The sequence below is a fragment of the Caretta caretta genome, chromosome 1 (assembly GCF_965140235.1).
Source record: "Caretta caretta isolate rCarCar2 chromosome 1, rCarCar1.hap1, whole genome shotgun sequence".
NCBI classification, from domain to species: domain Eukaryota; kingdom Metazoa; phylum Chordata; order Testudines; family Cheloniidae; genus Caretta; species Caretta caretta.
Window position 1 is genome coordinate 207,154,239 of NC_134206.1, and position 22,005 is coordinate 207,176,243.

Sequence of the window (22,005 nt, forward strand, 5' to 3'; positions counted from 1 at the left end):
CTGAAGTTGTGGCAGCAGGATGAGGAGAAAGAAGATAGTGCTGGACTGCTTAAATTAGAGGATCTGTTCCCGGATGAGCTACACAATATTCAGTGCTGTTTACGGGTCTGGGAAACCAGAGTGGATTGGTGGAAGAGAATTGCTCTGTAGACATGGGATGACCAAACAGTGGAAAGAGAACTTCAGGATGGGGAAAGCCATCTTTTTTGAGATCTGTGCAAAACTGACTATGGGGCTGCAGCAGCAGTGTACCAATATGTGGTGCCCCATATCCATGGAGAAATAGGTTGTCATTGCCTGGTGGAAGCTAGCCAATCCAGAATGCTACAGGTTTGTAGCCAAACCATTCAGCATGGAGAGATCTCATGCTGTTGATAAGGTGTTGCCCAACTGGGTCATAAAGCTGGGGAATGCTTAGATTACTGATGGCTTTGCACACATGAAGAAAAGGAGTACTTGTGGCACCTTAGAGACTAACCAATTTATTTGAGCATGAGCTTTCGTGAGCTACAGCTCACTTCATCGGATGCATACCGTGGAAACTGTAGCAGACTTTATATACACACAGAGAATATGAAACAATACCTCCTCCCACCCCACTGTCCTGCTGGTAATAGCTTATCTAAAGTGATCATCAAGTTGGGCCATTTCCAGCACAAATCCAGGTTTTCTCACCCTCCACCCCCCCACACACAAATTCACTCTCCTGCTGGTAATAGCCCATCCAAAGTCACAACTCTCTACACAATGTGCATGATAATCAAGTTGGGCCATTTCCTGCACAAATCCAGGTTCTCTCACCCCCTCACCCCCCTCCAAAAAACACACACACAAACTCACTATCCTGCTGGTAATAGCTCATCCAAAATGACCACTCTCCCTCATAACTGGTGCATCCAGTTATTCTGGGGAGGAGCGAAGACGCAGTGTGCTCAGGGGAGGGGGCAGAACTGGGTGGGAAGAGGCGGAGTGGGGCCTTGGGGGAAGGGGTGGAGCGGGGACGGGGCCTTGGGCAGATCTGGGGGTTGAGCACCCCACAGCACTTTGGAAAGTCGGTGCCTGTGTGCATGTGTTTTTCTTCTTGACAGGGAAGGTGATGATAGTTACAGAGGTAGTGACCCAAGGAATGGAAGAGACAATGAAGATGGCTGGATGTCAAAGCTGCGGCATGTACATTATCCTGGAGTGGTTACCTAAAAAGTGGCAAGAGGAGGCTGAAGGGAAAACTCAAGCTGGACTGGAGAATTGTGAGGGGAGATTGCTGGATGAGGAAAGTAACCAGCGAAGCATGTGACTACTAGCACCAGGCAGAGGAAAAGACTGGCTACTGAAGGAGAAAGAGCTCAGGAACAAGTTTGCTGAGTTGGAAAATGAAAAAGGGGCCCAGCAGGCACTACCTGAAGGTGGGAGAGCAAGAATGAAGAGAAGAGCGGACAGTGCTACAAGAAGAGGGAAAGAGTCAATGGAGATAGCCTGATTTCGGGGACCCAGGAGGATAGAGGATGACTCACAGAAGATTGCAAGTGTGAACAAAAGACAAGAGGACTTCCAGCCAGAAAGAACAGAAGGGGGAAGACTGGGGAATTGTACCAACACAGGAAGAGGCAGGTCTACTTGATTGGTGACTCCCTGTCAGGAGAACAGACAGGTCTGTTACCAGAGCTGATCCAGACAACAGAAGGGTATATTGTCTGCCAGGGTTAAGATATAGGGATGTGGACCTGAGGGTGTAGAGGATCCTAATGGGAGCTAGAAAGAATCCACTGATTGTCCTCCACATGGGAATAAATGATACAGCTAGATTCTCACTGGAATGTATCATGGGACACTATGCCAGGCAGGGGAAGATGCTTAAAGAAATGGAAGCTCAGGTGATCTTCAGTGGGATTCTACCTGTCCCTACAGGAGAAGAGCAAAGGCAAGACAAGATTGTGAAGGTCAACAAATGGCTCAGGTAGGGGTGCTATAAGGAGAGCTTTGGGATGTTTGACCACTGGGAGCTCATCAAAAATGGACAGGTCACATGACTTCTGCTGTATTGCCTCCTTTTGTCACTCACTGCAGTGTGTTTTCTCCTGTGCTACTTGCCCTTTATTCAGCATTGCTTGGTGTCAGTTGTGACTCCTCATGGACATCAGCTTTGCCATGTCCACAGAAAGGTCTTTATTATGGGTGCTGGCCAGAGAGAGCTTCCTGAACTGACACTTCCCAGATGGTGAGGAGATCCAGGGTTTCAGCCTGGCTCCAAAAAGCTGCATGAGGCATGCTGTGGGACTTCTGCAGTGCTATCATGGTCATATCATCAGAATGATACACTGGGATCCAGGAGCAAATGGGCAAAATCTAGCATTGTGCAAGCTTTTAAAGGGGGGTAGGGATGTGTCAAACTGCAAAGAACTGTGGGATAGCTGTTAGAAGCATGCAAAAGTGGTGCACAGCAGTTGCACCCACACAAACAATAGACCAAACTACTTTGATTTGAAGCAAACCTAGTTCACTTTGCAAGAGTACTCCAGAGTTTGCAATAAATGTGGAGTGAGTGAACAGCGATGGATTGTGATGTGTATATGCAAGCGTTTTCAAACAGGATTAACTTGATTTGATCTGGTTTAAAACTCTTGTGTGGACAAGCCCATAGTTTCTTCAGTCCTTGGCCTCTGCTCAGACTATCAACCAGGGAACCAATTAACTTCAGATTGGAGGTGGACACCTGCCTCTGAAGATTGAGAATTTGTTTACTATCAGCCGACAAATGACTATCATCAGATGGGAATGGGATTCAATCTCTACCAGCCTGTGTTGGATCTGGCAGATGATATAAAAGCAAAAGGCTTCCATTCCCCAATGCCCTTTGCCATCCAGCCTCCCTGTTTTGTTACTGTATGTTTCTAAACTCCCATTGAATCTCAGTATGATTATGTTTCCAGTAGCATTCAGCGTGCTAGGTGTTTTCTGAAAACATAGAAGGATTATTCCATGTAATGAAGACCTCACACTCTAAAGACCAGCAAGTAAATAGGCAGACAGCAGAGAGGGTGGGGAGGGGTGGCAACAAGTGTGTGTGTTTGTGAGAGAAAGTAAAAAATATCCTAAATTACTCTCCAAGTTTTCCTTTAATATAATTGAAGTAAATGTATTATAATACAATTATATATAATTGAAGGAAATGGTACTGTTGGCCCAAGAGCAGATGGGTATAAACTGGCCATGAATAAATTTAGCCTGGAAATTAGAAGGTTTCTAAACCCCAGAGGAGAGAGTTCTGGAACAGCCTGCCAATAGCAGAAGTGGGGCAAACAACCTAACTAGTTTTAACACAGAGCTTGATACATTTATTAACAGGATTATATATTGGGACTGTCTGTGATAGCAGGAAACTGCACTCAGTGACCTATGAGGTCCCTGACAGGCCTATATTCTTAAGACAGATCTACGAACTGCATTAGCAGCTGTTTCATGCCTATTATTTGGAGTTTCTTAAATTATGACAATACCAATAAACTACTGTCTCTATTGTTTGATAGTAAGAGGAAGGATGGATTTATCGATAAGGCACAGAATTATCTGAGTTCTATTCTGAGCTCTGCCACTGATTTCTAGTGTGATCTTGGGTAATTCATTTCACTTCTCCATGCCTCTGTTTCCCTATCTGTAAGACAGAAAATCATAGGGTTAGAAGGGACCACAGGGGTCACCTAGTCCAGTGGTTCTCAACTCAGAGGTCTTCCAGAGGGCACATCAGCTCATCTAGATATTTGCCTAGTTTTACAACAGGATACATAAAAAGCACTAGCGAAGTCAGTACAGTATAAACTAAAATGTCATATAATGACTTTTTTATCCTGCTTTCTATATACTATATACTGAAATGTAAGTACAATATTTATATTCCAATCAATTTATTTTATAATTATATGGTAAAAATGAGAAAGTCAGCAATTTTTCAGTAATAGTGTGCTGTGACACTTTTGTATTTGTGTGTCTGATTTTGTAATTTAAGTGAGGTGAAACTTGGGGGTATGCAAGACAAATCAGACTCTTGAAAGGGGTACAGTAGTCTGGAAAGTTTGAGAAACACTGATCTAGTCTAACCCCTTGCCAAGATGCAGCATTTGTTGTGTCTAAACCATCCAAGATGGATGGCTATCCAGCCTCCTTTTGACAACCTATAGTGAAGAAGCTTCCACAATCTCCCGAGGCAGTCTGTTCCATTGTCCTACTGTTCTTACAGTTGGGAATTTTTTCCTGAGATTTAATCTAAATCTTCTTTGGTGTAGTTAGAACCCATTGCCTCTTGTCTTGCCCTCTGTGGCAAAATTTTCTCCATCCTTTTATGACAGACTTTCAAGTGTCTGAAGATTGGTATCTTATCGTCCCTTAATCTCCTCTTTTCCAAACTAAACATACCATGTCCCCTCAACCTTTGCTCATATGGCTTGCTTTTCATCCCTTTGATCATTTTTGTTATTGGCCTCTAGATCCTTTCCAGTTTCTCTATGTAATTTCTATACCTTGGTGACCAAAATTGGACACAGGTCTCAGCTGGAGTACTAACTAGCACCAAGAAGAATGGTACTATCAGCTCCCATGACTTGCATGCTATTCCTCTGTTAATGCAACCGAAAATTACTTTTGCTTTTTTTGCAACACCTTCACTGTATGCTTTCCTGGCCTCTGCCACTGAATGCCTCCATGCAGTCAGCTGTGCCCTATCAGTGCGGGAGGACTGCATGAGCTCAGAAAACATGTCATCGTGAGTGCATTTTTTTGCCTTCTAATCTGTGATAACCTCAGGAACAGAGTTGATAGTGGGAGCATAGAAACATTTGCACCTGCAGGGGGGATAAAGAGGGAGAGTAAAATTTAAAAAGAGATACATTTCAGAGACCAAAAGGGAGACTCTTTCACAGTGAATCAAGCAATTCATAGCAGACAGCACACGTGCTTTAGGTACAAGGTCGCATTTTGCCTTTTATATTGAGTGCCTGCCAGTATGGTGACACATCACACACGGCTGGGCAACAAAATTTGGTTTCCAGGCAGTCATGTAAGCCAAAGGGTACGTGGGGTTGGCTTCTTCTGCCTTCATAACATGTGGGAATGGTTTCAAACTGCAGCACCCTTCTTTCCCATAGCAAGCAATGCTGGTTGGGTTTGCCATTTAAAAGAAGGGGCTGTGGTTTTGGAGTGGATGTGCTACGCATCCCTCCTCCCACCGCATGGCTATTTTCTGGGGTGATCCCTTTTAGCCAAACGCAAAGAGCCCAGCATGAACCAGGTCCTTTTACTGGTCCCTTACAAAAATTCCTGTATTTCAACCAGGTGACCATGAATGATATCACTCTCCTGAGGCTGACACAGAAAGGTAAAGACCAAATGTTGCATGAATGCGACCAAAACCCAGGACCATTCGCTGCCATGCTTTGTGCTGCAATGATTCCAGACTACTTGCTACTGGCTTGGTGTGATAAAGTGTCCTACCATGGAGGATGAAATAAGGCAGTCCCCCAAAACCTTCTGCAAAGGCTTTCAGAGTGTGTCCAGCAGAGCTTCATGGAGATGTCCCTGGAGGATTCCCGCTCCATCCCCAGACACGTTTTCAGACTTTTCCAGTAGCTGTACTGGCCGCAAATATATCCCAATTCTTCAGGGCAAATCAAACATTAAACACAATTGCTTTAACCCCTGTAGAGTAGTTACAAATGTGCACTCACCAGAGGTGCCTTCTCCGCCTTCAGGGTCCAGGAACAATACGCCTTGGGAGGGTATTGGCTCCAGGTGATGAAAAGGTCCTGGATGCTGGGGAGAACGGGGTCTCCGCTTGCCTGCTGCACATTCTCCTCCTCCTCCTCCACAAAACCCTGTTGCGGGAGACTCCCCCCTTGCAGGTGTCCACAGACAGTGGTGGGGTACTGGTAGGGTACTCCCCTATAATGGCATGCAGCTGATCATAGAAGCAGCATGTATGGGACTCTGACCTGGAATGACCGTTTGCCTGCTTTGTCCTGTAGTAGGCTTGCCTGAGCTCCTTAACTTTCACACAGTACTGCTGTGTGTCCCTGGTGTAGCCTCTCTCCACCATGCCCTGTGCGATTTTGGCATATATATATATAAGCATTTCTTCTTTTTGATCGGAGTCCTGCTTGAATAGATTCTTCTCCCCACACAGCAATCAGATCCAGTGCTTCCCGTTTGGTCCATGCTGGAGCTCGTTTGCGATTCTGAGACTGCATGATCACCTGTGCTTCTGAGCTCGCCATGCTGACCAAACAGGAAATTTGTCTTTTCCTGTGTACCTGGCTCGTGCATCAGAGTTCAAAGTACTGTCCAGAGTGGTCACACTGGAGCACTCTGGGATACCTCCCGGAGGTCAATACTGTCAAATTGCCCAATGCTGCATCTGCTCTACCCCAAATTCGACCCAAGAAGGTCGATTTTAGTGCTACTCTCCTCGTCGGGGAGTAGTACGGCAGTTGATTTTAAGAGCCCTTTAGCTTGACGGAACGGGGTTGGTTGTGTAGCTGCATTGCTTATAAAATTGACCTAACGCAGCTAAATCCAACTTAATCTCATAGTGTAGACCAGCCCTTTGTTGAATTTCATTTTGTTGTCCATATCTGAAAATTTGATCAGTATACTCTTTATTCCTACATCCAGGTCATTAATAAAGATGTTAAACCCAGAACAGATCCCTGTGGAACCCCACTTGAGACTTCCCTCCAATCTGACATCATTCCATTAATAGTTATTCTTTGTTTGTGGTTCTTTAACCAATTCTGTGTCCACTTAATGGTAGTTCTGTTGAGCCCACATTTCTCTAACTTACTTATCAGAATGTCATATGGGACTGTGTCAAAAGCCTGGCTAAAGAAGCCTAAGCCCTCTTGCCAACATCACCTGCATACCCATGCATTTACTTCCACCATTCAATGGTCCCTGCCTAGGTCTTTTCCTTCAACAGGGAGGATGAACAAGTATAGCACTTGTGCCCCAAACTCTTTTATCCTTCTGTGATGGGTCTGGCACCGCAGTGGCCCTTTGTGGCAGGGGTGGGTGGGGTTTCGGTACCATGCCACTCTCAAGTTCTCACGCCCACCCCCTTAAGGGCATCCTGATGTGGCCTAATGGCCGGTCTCCCCGCACTCATCCCTTGGTCAGGGTAGTAGGCCCTAATGGCCCAAGTCCACATAATATGCCCCGAGTATCCGAGCAGCATGGCCCAACAGCCAGAGACCATGTAGCTTGCCCTGGGTCGCAGGGCACTGTGGCCCAAAGGCCAGGGTCCATATAACTTGCCCCATGTGTCAGGGGGGTTAGTAGGGGGACCCGAGCCTGCCCTCTTCACAGGATCCCACTAGTGATGGGGTTTCCCTTGCCCCAGCTCAGCGGGAATCCACCTGCAACACGCCGAGCATCCTTGCGGCTCCAACGCCGTTTGTCTCTAGAGTTTCCCTGGGGCATTTCTTACCAGAACCACTGGGTCCTCCAATTCACGGGGTCCTCCAGTCTGCCCTCCTCCTGTGACATCCTCTGTCTGCGCTTCAGGGTGCATCCCGGCTTGACTGGCCACTGGATCCGGGAGTACAGGCAGTCTCTCCTCAGAAGCCGGCAGCATACCTCCTTCACCTCCAGTGGTCAGCTCCTACTGAGCAGTTCTGCAGGCTTTTATACCTGTTCTCCAGTTGGAGCATGCCCAGCAGAGCTTTCGGGGTGTGGCTTCCTCTGCAAGAAAGGCAGGATTGACCCCTGTGGTACCAGTGCAGGGGCACTCTGCCCCATCCCACCTTCTTCCCAGAGCCACGTAGTCTGCAGTGATCTGCTCAAGGTCATTCTCAGAAGTATCATTGGTGCCCACATGGATAAGTAGGAAGGGGTAGCCATCTGAGGGCTTGAGGAGTCTCGGAAGACTCTCAGTCACAGCTTGAATTCTAGCTTCAGGCAAGCAGCACACTTCTCGGGATTCCTGGTCCAGAGGGCAGATTAATGACTCTGTCCCCGTTAAAACACTTGTCTACCTCAAACAGGGGCTTGTGGCTAAATTCACCAGTGTTTGAAGTGCTTTGAGTTCCTCAGACCAAAGTTGCTAGTGAAAGGCAAAGTATTATTTGATGTCAGTACAGGATAATTTGACATCCAAACACTAATCTCCAAGTAGTACAAAATAGTGGTTCCCATCTACTATTACACCTGGGGGAATTCTGTGCCAAAATATTTAAAATTCTGCACTCAATATTTTAAAATTCTGCAAAATTCTGCATATTTTATTTGTAAAATTAACAAAATATAATCACAGCTCCTGCTGTCAGCCCTGTGCTGATAGTGGGAGTGCCAGGCATGGGCAGAAGTGCCGGGCAGAAATCACAAATTCTGCGGGAAAAAATAATTCTGCAGAAAACATTAATTCTGCATTGCACAGTAGCGCAGAATTCCCGCAGGAGTATAGTATCCACATCCCTCTGTGAAGGACATTTGCTTATGACAGGCACCCCCTGGTGGTCAAGCAAGGGCATAACAGGCTCTTTCCTGGCACCGTTGACAGTTGCTCCAAATCCACAATGGTCTGCCCCTCTCACAACTCAGCTCTGCAGCCACATCATGTATTTCTGTCCACCCTTTTGGGATATAAAAAGAGTCCAGCAACAGGGTAGCCCTACTGGTTATGCGAACAGTCTCCAGGCCTCCCCTGGGTCAACTCTGACAGAGTTACTGGCATAGCGCATAGGGGAGAAGCAGTAAATATGATATAACTTTATTTCAGTAAGGCTTCTGACAGTCCCACGACACTCTCATAAGCAAATGAGGGAAATTCGGTCTAGATGAAATTACTATAAGAGGGGTGCAAAACTGGTTGAAAGACAGTACTCAAAGAGTAGTTTTCAATGGTTCACTGTCAAACTGGGAGGGCATATTTACTGGGGCTCCACAGGGGTCAGTCCTAGGTCCAGTACTTGTCAATATTTTCATTAATGACTTGGTAATAAAGTGGAGAGTATGCTTATAAAATATGCAGATGATATGAAGCTGGGAGGGGTTGCAAGCACTTTGGAGGATAAAATTAGAATTCTGAACGATGTTGACAAATTAGAGAATTGGTCTGAAATCAATAAGATTAAAATCAAGAAAGACAAGTGCAAAATACTGCACTCTAGGAAGAAAAAATCAAATGCACTACTACAAAATGGGAGCAAGTTCGCTAGATGGTAGTACTGCTGAAAAGGATCTGGGGGATCAAAATTGAATATGAGCCAACAATATGAGGCAGTTGCAAAAAAGGCTAATATCATTCTTGGCTGTATTAACAAGAGTGTTGTATGTTAAGACATAGGAGTTAATTGTCCTACTCTGGTCAGCACTAATGAGGCCTCAGCTGGAGGATTGTATCCAATTCTGGGCGCCAAATTTTAGTAAAGATGTGGACAAACTGAAGAGAGTCCAGCAGACAGCAACAAAACTGATGAAAGATTAAGAAAACCTGACCGATAAGGAAAAGTTAAAAAAAACTGGGCATGTTTAGTCTTGAGAAAAGAAGACTGAGGGGGAATCTGATAAAAGTCTTCAAATATGTTTAGGGCTGTTACAAACAGGATGGTGATCAATTGTTCTCCATGTCCATTGAAGGCAGAAGTAGTAGTAATGGGTTTAATCTGCAGGAAGGGAGATTTACATTAGATATTAGGAGAAATTTTCCAGTTGTAAAGATAATTAAGAGCTGGAACAGGCTTTCAAGGAAGGCTGTGGAATCCCCATCATGGGAGGTTTTTAAGAACAGGTTAGACAAACACCTGTCAGGGATGGTCTAGGTTTACTTGGTCCTGTCTCAGCACAAGGAACTAGACCTGATGACCTCTCAAAGTCATCTAGTCCAGCCCTACATTTCTATGATTCTGTGCTACATATTACCAGAATACAGTATATTCTCACTACACTGTGATATACAACATGTAGCATCTTCAAGCAAATGGTTGGATGGAGCTAGATCTGATACTACTACAAAGCCTCCTAAACTATCAAGACAGTTGGGGGATTCAGCAGGTGGTGCTGTGTTACTGCAGATCACTAACTTAAGGGGTGCAGTGGCTCTGGAGATGCTGTCTACATCTTGTGGATGAAAAGTAAAACTGATTATAAAGATCTTTTGACATTTTTGACAAGAGTTGGGATCTTAACTTCGGTGTTTATCCTGGCCGAATTCTATCTCTGGTATTTAACAGTACAAGAAAATATTACAGTATTCTGATATAAGGCTCCAAAACACTGAAGCTGACAATGATACTACAGTATTTGGACGCATGGCATACCACAGCATTTTTTTAAATGGCATATGCTATCTGCTTAAATCCCCCTTGTAGCTTCAATTAGATACAGTGTTTTCCTTAACTTCCTGGTCATAAACACTTGTGTGCTGTTGCTACCATCTGTTAAGTAGCTGCAGTGTGTTGCCCCAGAGGTTTCAGTGATGGGTGAAGTGATTCTGTGTGCACTATAGTGTAATTTATAATCAAATTAAAATTTCAAAATGCTTTGAGATCCTTCAGAATGAATATAGCTGCAGTCTCTGTGGGTTGTTGCTTATTCACGACAATATTATAAGGATGTCTGGTAATGAATTCCAGAGGGTGGGGGTGTCTCATAATGCTATTTGTGAACACTTTAGTGCATCATCATGGTGTGTCAACGCATCAGTGATACTATTTACCACTATTACAACTATTAACTAACCTCACAAACCCTCTTGTAATAACCCATATTTCACAGATAGGGAACCTGAACCATAAAGCAACTTGCCACAGGTACCCGTCTTGCAACCCTTACTTAGGTGAAGTCCCACTGAAATAATTCTCCCGTTAATGTTATGTGCTCCAGCTTACTCTCATGGGAAGATGCCAAGAATAGAAGCTGGTGTGCTGCCTCTTGGTCCTGAGCACAACAACCTGCATGAGACCAGGGTGTGATGCACAGGAGCAGGGCTGTCCCTACCAATTATGGTGCCCTACGCAGCCTGAGCACCTGCTCTCCCCCCCCCCCCCCGGAGGTCTGGGCTGTGCTCAAGGCCTGTGGGGCTGGGGAGGCAGGAGCTGTGGGGGGCCACTTTGGGGGGCCCCACAGGCCCAGAGCGGCCTGGGGGGATTAGCGGGGGGGAGGGGAAGGGCTAGCGCCAGTAGCAGAATGACTCGGCCCCAGCCTGCTCTGCTCCCCACGCCCCAGCCATGGGGCTTGAGGGAGGGGGCCCACCCCACCCGCACTCACCAGCAGTGGGAATGGAGCTACCCGGCCCCAGCCCGCTCTGCTTCCCCCACCCTGGTCCAGCCGCATTGTTTACGGGAGGGGGAAGGACTGCCCCCTGGGAGCTGGCGGAGTGGAGCGGGCTGGGGCTGGGTTGCTCCACTTCCTGCCGCTGCAGTGCGAGGTCGCTGGGGGAAGAGGTGGAATGGAGGTGGGCCGGGGGTGAGGCAGGGGGGAGGAGTAAGAGGCGGGGCAGAGGAAGTTGTCCTGGGCCCCACATCCCCATAGGGATGGCCCTGTCCCTTGCTGTGGGCGCAGCCCGCAGGGGGGCAAGCGGGGGGATAGGGCTGGCCGCTGGTGCTGCCACATATGCAGCACGCAGCTGCCTAGGGCACCATGAAGTTTGAGGCAATTTGGTGCCCCACATGTCATGGTGCCCTATGCAGCGGTGTAGTCTGCCTATGCCTAGGGACAGCCCTGCACACGATGGAAGGGACAGGAATGATCATTATTTCCTGGCTCAAGTCACCTGCTCTGCATCAGAGTTCGTCACGGGCCGGGGTTGCCAACTCTCGCAAGTTTATCCCGGACCTGAGTGTGACGCGGCTATGGAATATTTCTCTTTAAGCCAGGTTTCAGAGTAGCAGCCGTGTTAGTCTGTATCCGCAAAAAGAGGAGGAGGACTTGGGGCACCTTAGAGACTAACCAATTTATTTGAGCATGAGCTTTCGTGAGCTACAGCTCACTTCATCGGATGCAAGATGCAGCCGCTGGAAACAGACAATTGCATGGGACTCTCACGCTTTTTTTTTTTAAAAAGAGGAAGCTCCCAGCCCCCGTGAACGCAGAGCAAGAGCCGGGGCCCAGGGCGGAGATTTCTCCTAAGGACCCGGGAACCAGAGGGCAAAGAAACAGTGACACCCGCCTCTCACCTACCCCCTTTCACCAGCAGCGCTCGAAGCGCCTCCCGGCCTGTCGGGTGAGGGGCTCACAGGCCTTGGGGCGCTGGGCCCGCGGCCTCGTGACTGGCCCCGGTCACACACGGGCGGGGTCTGGCGAAGCACGAGCGGCTCCCAGCTCTCCCAACCCCCGGCTGCTCCCGCTCCGGCCGCCGGCCGAGGGGGAGGGCGGGGACCGTCCCGGACGCTGGGGCGTTTGCTGCCGCGCTCCCCACCCCGGCCCAGCGCGAGGCCAGGCGTCGCTTAGTAACCATAGCAACGAGCCGCGCCGCGCGCCCTCCCCCGCCCGGCGCGGCCAGTACTTCCGGGGTACAGGTCACTTCCGCTCTTGCGCGGTGTGGGCGGCTCTCAAAAAAAATGGCGGCGCCCTCTTCCTCCTCGACCTCTGGCTATCGGCCGGCCCCGCTGGCCTCGCTGCCCCGGGAGCTTGACCCGGCCGAGTACAACGAGTCCCTGGAGAAGCGCCGGGCCGAGGCGGAGCGTCTGGCGCTCCGCGCCCGCCTCAAGCGCCAGTACCAGCTGCAGCTCAACGACCCGCACCGCGTGGAGCTGATCGTGAGTCCGGCCGCGCCGCGCCCCGGCCACGGGTCCCAGCGCGGGGAGGAGGGTCCCACTGCCCTGAGCCCCGGGGCTCTTCTCTGCGCGGCTCGGGGCCGCCCGCGGGGGCGCGCCGGGACGGGACCCGCCGTGGGGCTGCAGCCCGGCCTCTGCCTGCGACCGCCCTGCCGCATTAATCCTCCTACCCCGGCGGCGGGGCTGGCCGGCAGCGCGTCCTGGGCCTCCCCCAGAGCGGCTCCGGCTTGAGCTCTGTCGGCGTCCGCGGGAGAGCAAGTGCCACATCCTGGGGCCCTGGCCCAGAGCAGCCCGCGGCGCCCACCTGCCCTGCGTGCGTGTAACGTGGGGAGCTTCCTTCCGAAACCGTGCCCTTGAAGTGGGGCCGTGGTTCCCACCGCTCCCCCTGGTGCCTTGTGCCCTGATCTGTGTGGCCTGCCCATGCTCTGCGGGCCCTCTGCCTTTGCGCCTTTGGTGGCTGCTAGCAGGGCTGCTGTGTGCTGACTAGCAAGTCCTACCACAGTCCCCACTTGAATAGATTGGAGAGATGGTCTAAGCCCAGTCACTTTTACTAAAGGTGTCAGGTTGCACCAGTTTAGCAAAAGAAGTGCTAGACTAATGTAAAGCTTCACATCCACTTAGCTAAATCAGCACAACATCACAACTTTAGTTGAACCGGTGCAAAGCTGTGTGTAGAGCAAGCCTCAGGCTCTATCACCTGTGCAATTAAAAGCAAGCTAGGTGCAATCATGTCAACCCCATTGTAGCTTTCATCAATTCCTATTTTAGACTTTGATAATGGATTGACAGTTCAGGAGACTATGTCCAGCAAAGCTATCAACCCATTTCTGCAGCAATTTATCCTGGAGGAGCTGTCCATGGCCGCTTCTTTAGATGAGATTACTAAGGCCATTGAGCAGCTGTCCACAGGCATCCAGGCCCTGACAGCATTCCACTGGAAGCATAAACATGTGGAGGTACCCACCTGATCAGGAAACTCACTTTTCAAGACTATATGGGAACAGGGTACCTTGCCCCAGGAATATAAGGATGCTTTCACGGTCCATCTAGACAAAAGAAAGGGATGTATATCTGGCTATGACGATCTTTGTGGCATTTCACTGCTGTTTATAGCAGGGAAGATCCTTGCACAGGTTGTCCTCAACAGGCTCATCTGTCACCTACTGAACTTAGTGTATCCAGAGTCGCAGTGTGGCTTTCATGCTGGCGTTGGCAGCATGGACATGATTTTTGCAGCCTGAAAAATGCAAGAGATGGTTCAGGAACAGAACTATGATCTTTGGCATGGTGAATCGCAAGGGCACATGGAAACTCCTTCATAAATTTGGTTGCCCAGAGAAGACAATTGCTGTCCTCTGTTCATTTCATGATGTCCGGGTGATGGAGTGTTGGAATTCATCAGAAGTCTTCCATGCCACCTATGGCACCAAACAATGGCCCAGGTCTTCTCTACTATTGTCTTTTCAGCCACACCTGTGTTTGACAGAAGTGTACATATCTGGTTCAGGTTGGATGGGGGTCTAGCCAATCTACAGTGACTCGGGGCTTGCACCAAGGTAATCAAACAGCTATTAAGAGAGCTCCTGTTTGTTGATGACTGTCCCCTCATTGCACACATGCTGATGGCCATTCAATTTATTGTGGACCTCTTTGCCTATGCCTCAGAATGCTTCAGTTTCACCATCAGCCTGAAAAAGATGGAGATTATGTACCAGCTAGCATCATGAGCGCCGTGATCCCCTCATCACAATTGACAACATGCCACTCAGTTAGCTCAGGAAATTCTGATGCATGAGTAGCACACTTTCCAGCAACACCATGTTGGACAATGAGATCACTCAGCTCCTGGCAAAGGTCAGCCTGGCATTTTGCAGGCTCCTTAGGGAGCATGGAGTCTGCCTCAGAACCAAGGTAAAAATCTACCCCACTGTTGTACTCACCTAAGTCCTTTATGGCTACAAGACGTGGATACTCTACCAACACCACATCAAACAGCTGGAAAGCTTCCACCTTGGCTGCCTAAGATCCACCTGCAACATCAAGTGGCAGGACTGAATCCACAATACTGAAGTCCTTGAAAGGTGACAAATCCCTGGCATCAAGATCATGTTCATCAGGGTTCAACTTCATTGGGTCAGACATGTGTCTGCATGGAGGTTTCCCGTATACCGAAAGCAGTGCTCTACAGCCAGCTGAGAATAGGAGCCCATTCTAAGGGTCAGCTTATCCTCAGATATAAAGACACCTTGAAGGCCAATCTCAAAGTATGCAAGATAGACATTAAAACCTGGGAACTTGTTGCGCTGGACAGGCCCAGATGGAGAGGTCTGTGCCATAAGCCTATGTTCGCTTCTGAGGAGTGGTGTGTGAGCTCTCTGCTGGAGAAGAGAGCACATCGTAAGGACAATGCCTCTAACTCTTCCCCCTCCCCCCCCCGACAATAATTACACTTGTAAGACATGCAACTACGTTTGCAAATTCAGGATTAGACTTGGTTCCCACTGAGAAGCCATAAAAATAAATTCAGAACTCAAGTCAGCACTAGCTGAACACTTATCCGTCAAAGCAATGGGAGAATCCATCCCTTTTAGGCACAGAAAAGGGCTGTCTCAAATTCACTCATTTTCACTCATGTCCCTGCCCCATCTCTTGTGAACTCAAGGATACCTGGAGATTGCCTTTTAAGCCTCATTCATGTTTTTATTTTTAGAGGCAAAATGGTCAAGAAGCTAAGATGTAGAACAGGGAATAGTCAGACCTGTGTTCTCTTCCTGGCAAATCACTGATCCTTTGTGTGACCTTGGCCATGTCAGTCCACCGCTTTGTGTTTGTAGTTAAGTGGCCAAAACAAATGTAGAGGGAATGAATGTCCAGTGCTATAGAGCTGGTGTCTGAGCAGAGGCTAGAACGTTAGTTATTGACTCCCTGTTCTGTCCTCTAGGTGATTTGTCTCCTTCAATAAGAGTGGGGGTTAAAATGATAAACTGTGTTTCATTGGCTATATATCCTAAACCACAAAAATACACAGCTGTTACCTAGCTCTTCAGCTTCAAGATGGCTGTATAAATGTGAACTAATGAATCCTCAGAGCCCCTGCCTCTTTATGAATGAGCTTTAACAAAAAATTAATTTTAAAATAGTTCTCTGGTTTCTATATAAACCACCCCTGCAATGTTGAGAATTGAAACCCCAAAGCTTTGAGAACCCAAAAGTGGAACTAACAAGTTTTAGCTTCACCCTCCGATGCTGAGAGTAATGAAACAGGTAAATGCATTTATAGTGAAAAGTCAGTTGGACTTTAATTTTTCTCTGTTTTAACTAGAATTCTCATTTCCCAGAGAAGGCTGGCTTAGGGTTGGCAAGCCAGTCAGTTGACTGCCTATTATTTGATCACTGTCAAATATTGTCAGATATTCCAACAAGAATGACCTGATGTAGGTGGTGGTCTACCTTTTTGGTTACATCATGGTGCCATTTGTTAGCAAGCCTACTTAAATGTGTTCATTCCTCTCTTTACTACATACTAATGACACCTGTTGTGGGGGTCGGAGGTAAACTGAAAGTTGAGCATCTTGAATTGCTAGAATCTTCTAGAACAAACATGCATACAGTGTGTATCTTTGTGGATACCAGGCCACTACTGTACGTGGCAGTTTACAGAGCGCATTGAACAAGTTAAGCAGGGTCCCTGCCCCAAAGAGCCAGCACTCTAAAGTGATTAGACAAACATTCGGAAATTAAATCAAGACGGGAGTGGGGGAAGGAAAGGAGGGCTCACAGTCATTAAAACTTCTCCTGCAACAGATGTACAGCCAGTAAGCCTCTCCCTTAATAAACAAAAGTATCACCGCTATGGGTCAATAAATAATGCGGCTAATATGAAAACTGCTTTGGCTTTGTTGATAAATATGTATCCACGCCTTCTGTGTTATGGATGTGCTGCTGCCTGTACAATGCAGCTTTTCACTGGTGATACTAAAGATCTGACAATTTCATCCGCACAGAATAAGCCTTGTCATACTCAGTGGGTATCTTCTATTAAATGTCTCAAAGATCTTCATGTATGCAAGAGGGCTCTTCAATCAGCTACTGTTGAAGAAGGGGTAATTGGCTTTCAACCCCAAGTAATCCATACTGAGTTTCTTGATGACTATCTTTTGGATGCCAAACTCAAAACTATTTCACTGTTTGAACTGTAGCTCAGTCCTTACAGAATACAGAAAATGATATTGCTAAACTGTGTGATGCAAAGAACAGTTTCTGACTGTTAAAAAAAACTTATTTGTAAGTGGACTGGTTCAGAAGTGTCACGACAGCTGAAAAGAAGAAAATAGACTAAATAATACCACAGAAAAATCAAGTCATCACTCACATGCATAATGCTGCCTACCTTCTTGATCCACGCTTCCAGGGCCAAGAGCTTTCTGATGATGAATTTTGATTCAGCTTGTGATGTTGTGGCTGTGCAAATTGTAAAGGCTATATAAACAGACAAACAAGGTAGCAAATTTATAAAGCAAGAAGCAGCCTGTTCAGTTGTAAAACAATGTAGAGTGCAATTCCAGAAGTTGAATCAAAACAGCTTGCTCCTTCCTCAGAGTGGAGAGAGTTGTCCTCCATGCACTCTTAATTACAGTGGCAGAAATGTTTCGTACTTCTGTGTATGACTGCATGTCCAGAAAGAAATTGGTTGGTTTGAAAATCATCCATTTAACAGCCAGAAATAGACTGAAGACTTACACTGCTGGGAAGCTGGTAACCATGTATCACAATTTAATATTAGAAGAGAAAATGGCAGAAGAAGAAGCAGTTGAAGCTGACAAAGAAAAAAGATAGAGCAAGATGCTTGAAGAGTTGGCCTGCTGCCTGGCTTGCATAAGGGCAATTAAAAGTGCCTTTCTTCCTTTTATAGGTGCTGGGTTTTTTTTCCTGTTTTAATTTAATTTCTTTTGTCACTATTCAGTCTAGAATAACGTTGTTCACATTTAAATGCTAATTTACTATTGCTAAAAAGGTTCAGAAATTAATTTCATTTGGCATTTTTCTGAGTTAAAATAACTGTTTAAGTAAATTATATGTTGTAATTAGGCATAAGTAATGGTAATCCTATTGGCGACAGTGAAGTCTGACTCCTTTTAGTTACTGTTCTAATAAACTAGTGTGTTTAAAATATTTGACCATTTTTAACATTGTTTGACTGGCCAACTGACTACTTGTTTTTGAATCGGTCAAATGTCCAACCCTAAGCTTGCTAATGTTCATAGTTCTGCAACTTAACATTGTTCACTGTGCATTGCCTTCAATTTAGGAGGATCCTGCCATGCTCCGTTGGACCTATGCTCGATCGTACAACATTTACCCCAATTTCCGGCCCACTCCCAAGACTTCCCTGTTGGGTGCGTTGTTTGGGTTAGGACCCATTTTCTTCTGGTGGTATGTCCTCAAAGCTGACAGAGTAAGTTTGTTGACAAGGCATGTACAACTTTAATAAAAACAAAGCTATAATGTATGTGCATACATGGGGGAGTAGCTGAGTAGAACACCTGTTCCTGAGGGTGGAAAACTAGTGCAGGGAGGACTACCCCGAAGCACTAGGTACTGATTGCATCTTCTAAGAGTGCTGTCTTATGCCCACAGATGTGGGCGGTTTTTGTTTGGCCAAGGGGCTTGTTTTTCTTCTGTTGTAAGAGGGCTCGTAATATCATTTATGTAAGCAAACTGCAAGAGAGGCTTTTAAGAATAATTAGCAGCTAATTGAGTTTTTAGAACACATGTATTTTATCTGTCAACTCGTAGATGACCGAGCTGGCAAGGACCTTCTGGACGGTTCGTTCGTTCGTTTCCTCTATCCCGTGAAATAATTTAGGGAAGGTCTCTCTGTTAATCTGATATATTTATTTATTTATTTTTAGGAGCTGCTACCTTAATCCCTCTCTTGCCTCCGAAAATTGGCACTGTAAAATTCTGACCAGTGTTAGAATACTTCCAATATGTTCAGATTTTGGGGAAAGTGACATCTAATGTTTAACCAAAGCTGCCACTGATGTGAAAAGCTGTTGTGTATCTTAAAAAAGGAAATAAAACCCTGATTGTCCTGTCAAATCACTGATTGGGAAGAAGTGCAAATTTAAATTACCCATAATTTTTTTTTTAAAGGGACAGTATCTTGTAGGTGGAGTCCAAAATACAGAATTTAAGTTTTTACAGTGAGGAATCCGGTGGCACCTTAAAGACTAACAGATTTATTTGGGCATCTGAAGAAGTGGGGTTTTTTACCCACAAAAGCTTATGCCCAAATAAATCTGTTAGTCTTTAAGGTGCCACTGGACTCCTTGTTGTTTTTGCGGATACAGGCTAATACGGCTACCCCTCTAATACTAAGTTTGTACAGAACCTGCTGGTGGATTGTTATGCAACTTCAAACACTTTTTGGTTGAATATGAACATCCCCTGCAGTGTCTTGCAATCCAAATGCTTCAGCATTTGCCAGGCACAGGAAACTGTAATATGAAATTGGCTGAATATAATTGAAGCCTGCACACACTGACGGGATATTTAAAGCTTTCAACTTTATCACAAAATAGTTCTGTGGGTTACCTTGCCAGCTCCTTTATGGAGGGAGGCAGCAAATTACCCCCTTTCTCCAAAGTACTAAGGGTGTAAACACCAAGATGGGAGGTGATTGGTTCTGGTTCCTTAGATTGTCCCTACCCCAAAAAGTTGAAAGTCTCTCTGTTCTGTTTGTACTGCACCTAGCACAATGGGGTCCTGGTTGCTAACACAATATAAATAATAAGGTGGTGCAAGGTGATATAATGAGGGTGAAAAGTGGACAAAGAAAAATGTAGGAAGAACATAAAGTAATTTTTTTTTGTTTCCTGACAGTGAAATATATTAAACTGTTGGTTATTCACCCAAGTGAAGGGGTGGAAGCCCCATCAAGTTAAGATGTTTTAAATTAGTCAGGACAAAGCCCTGGAGAGAATACTTTATAGGGAACAGTCCTCACTGGCTAATGGAAGTGGGATAGATGTGCCTTAATAGAGGTTTATTCCATCTCTGTCCATCACTTTGTTTATGAGGAGATGAGCCACACAGCTGCTTCTGCGTTTGGATGTATTGCATTCCTGGCTGATGTGCACAGGGGAATGACAGGATATTTTGTCCTCACAGCTGTTTCTAGAGTGCTGTTTAATTGGTGCTGTCTCTAGTTTCTGTGCTTAAGAACTAGTGAGCCCTTTCTCCTTGCAGATCAGTCTGTGCCATGGAGCATATCTCTTCTTTTTTTTTTCCTTCTCAATACAGGATCGTAAAGAGAAACTTATCCAGGAAGGCAAGTACCAGCGACCATTCGCTCTCAGCTCCTAAGTCCCTTGGAACTGGATGTTGCCGTGCTGCAGTTGGGCTATTCATAGAAAGCGCTGTGTATTGTACGTTGATGAAAAGACTAATCCTCTATCACAATAAACTTTATATTATTAGTCATAGGGTCATGACTTACTGCAGAATCTTCTTGTCTAACACTAAAATCCATCAAATTACAGACAGAATGTACAAGAGTTTTAAAAATACATTACTTCGTTCCCTTGGATGCATGCTCAGTGTTTCCATTTAATCCGTGAGACCCACACGCCTCTATCTTAAGAGTAGCCTCAGGATGAATTTTAAAATGTATAGCTAAATTAATTAAAGCATCAAGTAAGTCCAAGAAATTATCTGAGTGGCTGTCTCGTTGTGTTTTTAGAATTTGTCTTGGACTCAGTTTAGTTATGTAGCTGTATTCACTGTAATCAAATAATGGGCAACTTCTAACTTCATATTTTGAACAATTCATTAGATGGGCTGAGCAGGTTAGAAAACTGCCTGGCTGCTTTCTCTCAGAGCAGCCAGCCTCACATTAAACCAACTCAGATTAATTTTCCATTATTTTCCCCAGTAAAACAGAAGCCTGTACTCTGGTAAATTTCTCAATGATTTCATGGGATCTCTTCTTGCATAAGGATTGCTGGGTCCAACTTGGCGTGAGCTCAGAACTTTCACATTTTGACCAACCACACTTTCTCATTCACAGGAACCACTAAAGTAGTGAGACAAGAAATAAGATGCAGGTTCTGTTCCCATTTGCCATTGACTCACTGTCATTTCACCTTTGCTCATCTTTACAGAAGGTAAAGAGGACGCCTTGCGAGGGTTTTGTGAACAAATATGTGCAAAGTCTTTTTAAAATCTATGGATAACGGTGCTGTGTCAAAAACAGCTTAGTTACAGGGCATGCTGAGGAAAAGTGGGTTTTTGTGCCTTTTTGCTTCCTTACATTGTGGACATAAAAGGCCTGAAAATAGTGTCTTTTCAGCTTATTCTTTATATTAGAAATACAGGTGTAGTTGGCCCTGGATGACTTGAGAACTAATAGGACTCTGAAATCACAAATACTGAGTGAGTGAAAATTGAGAGGAATTGACTTTTTATAACTTAGATTTTTTGTTTGGCCTCTAGATGCTATCACCCCAGTCTAAACAATAGAAAACACCTATTTGATTTAAACACTTGAGAGAGGCCCTACAGCAAGACCAGACTTGATGCCCTTGATATTACTAAGGTAAAAGACAAGCAAGAACACACTTGTGCTGCTTCTTCCTGCAGCAGAAAGGAGCAAGTCCCTTGCAGTCTCCTTTGCCAGAAGTGGCTGAACATGCTTTTACTTCTCTCCCTTTCCTGCTCATGTTACACAGCATTCATGCATCAAAACCCTGCTCTTCTGAGATTTGTAGTATTTCCCATTTTGACAGAGGTGAAATCTGTGCTCTTCTTCCTCATTGATTAGCGGGCACTGGAGCTGTTCAGCAGCTATGCAGAGCTGTCGCCTGTCTCCAGTCTGCTCCTTAGTTTATTCTCTCTGACCCAGCTCCCTCCTATGTTCTCCAGCTAGGTTAAATAAAGCAAATGCAGATCATTCCCTTTCCAAAACTGTTTCTACAACAGACTCCCCCTTCCACATGACATAAAAAAATATAGCCGAGGGTCAGTGAAAGGAAAGGTATGAATGCATGAAGAAAATGGTATTTAGGGAAAGAAAGATTTGCCCACAGTGCTTGTCTGAGCATGCTAAATGATCCACCACCTGCTGCCACAAACTGATATGATCTCTCAGGACCCATTTCCTCAGCTAATTGGGCCTTCAGTTGCCACATGTAAATTCTCCCTTGCAGCTGTATTTGTTTCAGGCCAGCTGTACAAATTGCTCAGTAGG

The 22,005-nt window shown here is 45.9% G+C and overlaps 1 protein-coding gene and 1 long non-coding RNA gene across 5 annotated transcripts in view; one reads left to right on the forward strand and one right to left on the reverse strand.

Moving 5' to 3' along the window:
• LOC142069010 (uncharacterized) overlaps positions 1–12,475 on the reverse strand; it is a 63,779-nt gene extending 51,304 nt beyond the window's left edge. For 2 of the 4 annotated variants that reach the window (XR_012664820.1, XR_012664818.1), the window contains exon 1: positions 12,160–12,471. This is a non-coding gene — a long non-coding RNA (uncharacterized LOC142069010). Of the gene's footprint in view, positions 1–7,468; positions 7,723–12,159 lie in introns of all 4 variants that reach the window. The other 2 variants (XR_012664819.1, XR_012664821.1) reach the window with 2 other exon arrangements.
• A 17-nt stretch (positions 12,476–12,492) lies between these two features.
• NDUFB4 (NADH:ubiquinone oxidoreductase subunit B4) lies at positions 12,493–20,236 on the forward strand. The gene is made up of 3 exons (XM_048819122.2): positions 12,493–12,737; positions 18,064–18,210; positions 20,061–20,236. Exons 1-3 carry the CDS (start codon positions 12,540–12,542, stop codon positions 20,121–20,123), a joined length of 408 nt encoding a protein of 135 aa, XP_048675079.2. The 5' UTR covers positions 12,493–12,539; the 3' UTR covers positions 20,124–20,236.
• The last annotated feature ends 1,769 nt before the right edge of the window (positions 20,237–22,005 follow it).

Bases quoted from the DNA above. Each gene is read 5' to 3' on its own strand.
- NDUFB4 (XM_048819122.2), top strand. From the start codon at position 12,540: ATGGCGGCGCCCTCTTCCTCCTCGACCTCTGGCTATCGGCCGGCCCCG. The intron at 12,738-18,063 runs GTGAGTCCGGCC...CCTTCAATTTAG, and splicing joins CGCACCGCGTGGAGCTGATC to GAGGATCCTGCCATGCTCCG. The intron at 18,211-20,060 runs GTAAGTTTGTTG...TTCTCAATACAG, and splicing joins ATGTCCTCAAAGCTGACAGA to GATCGTAAAGAGAAACTTAT.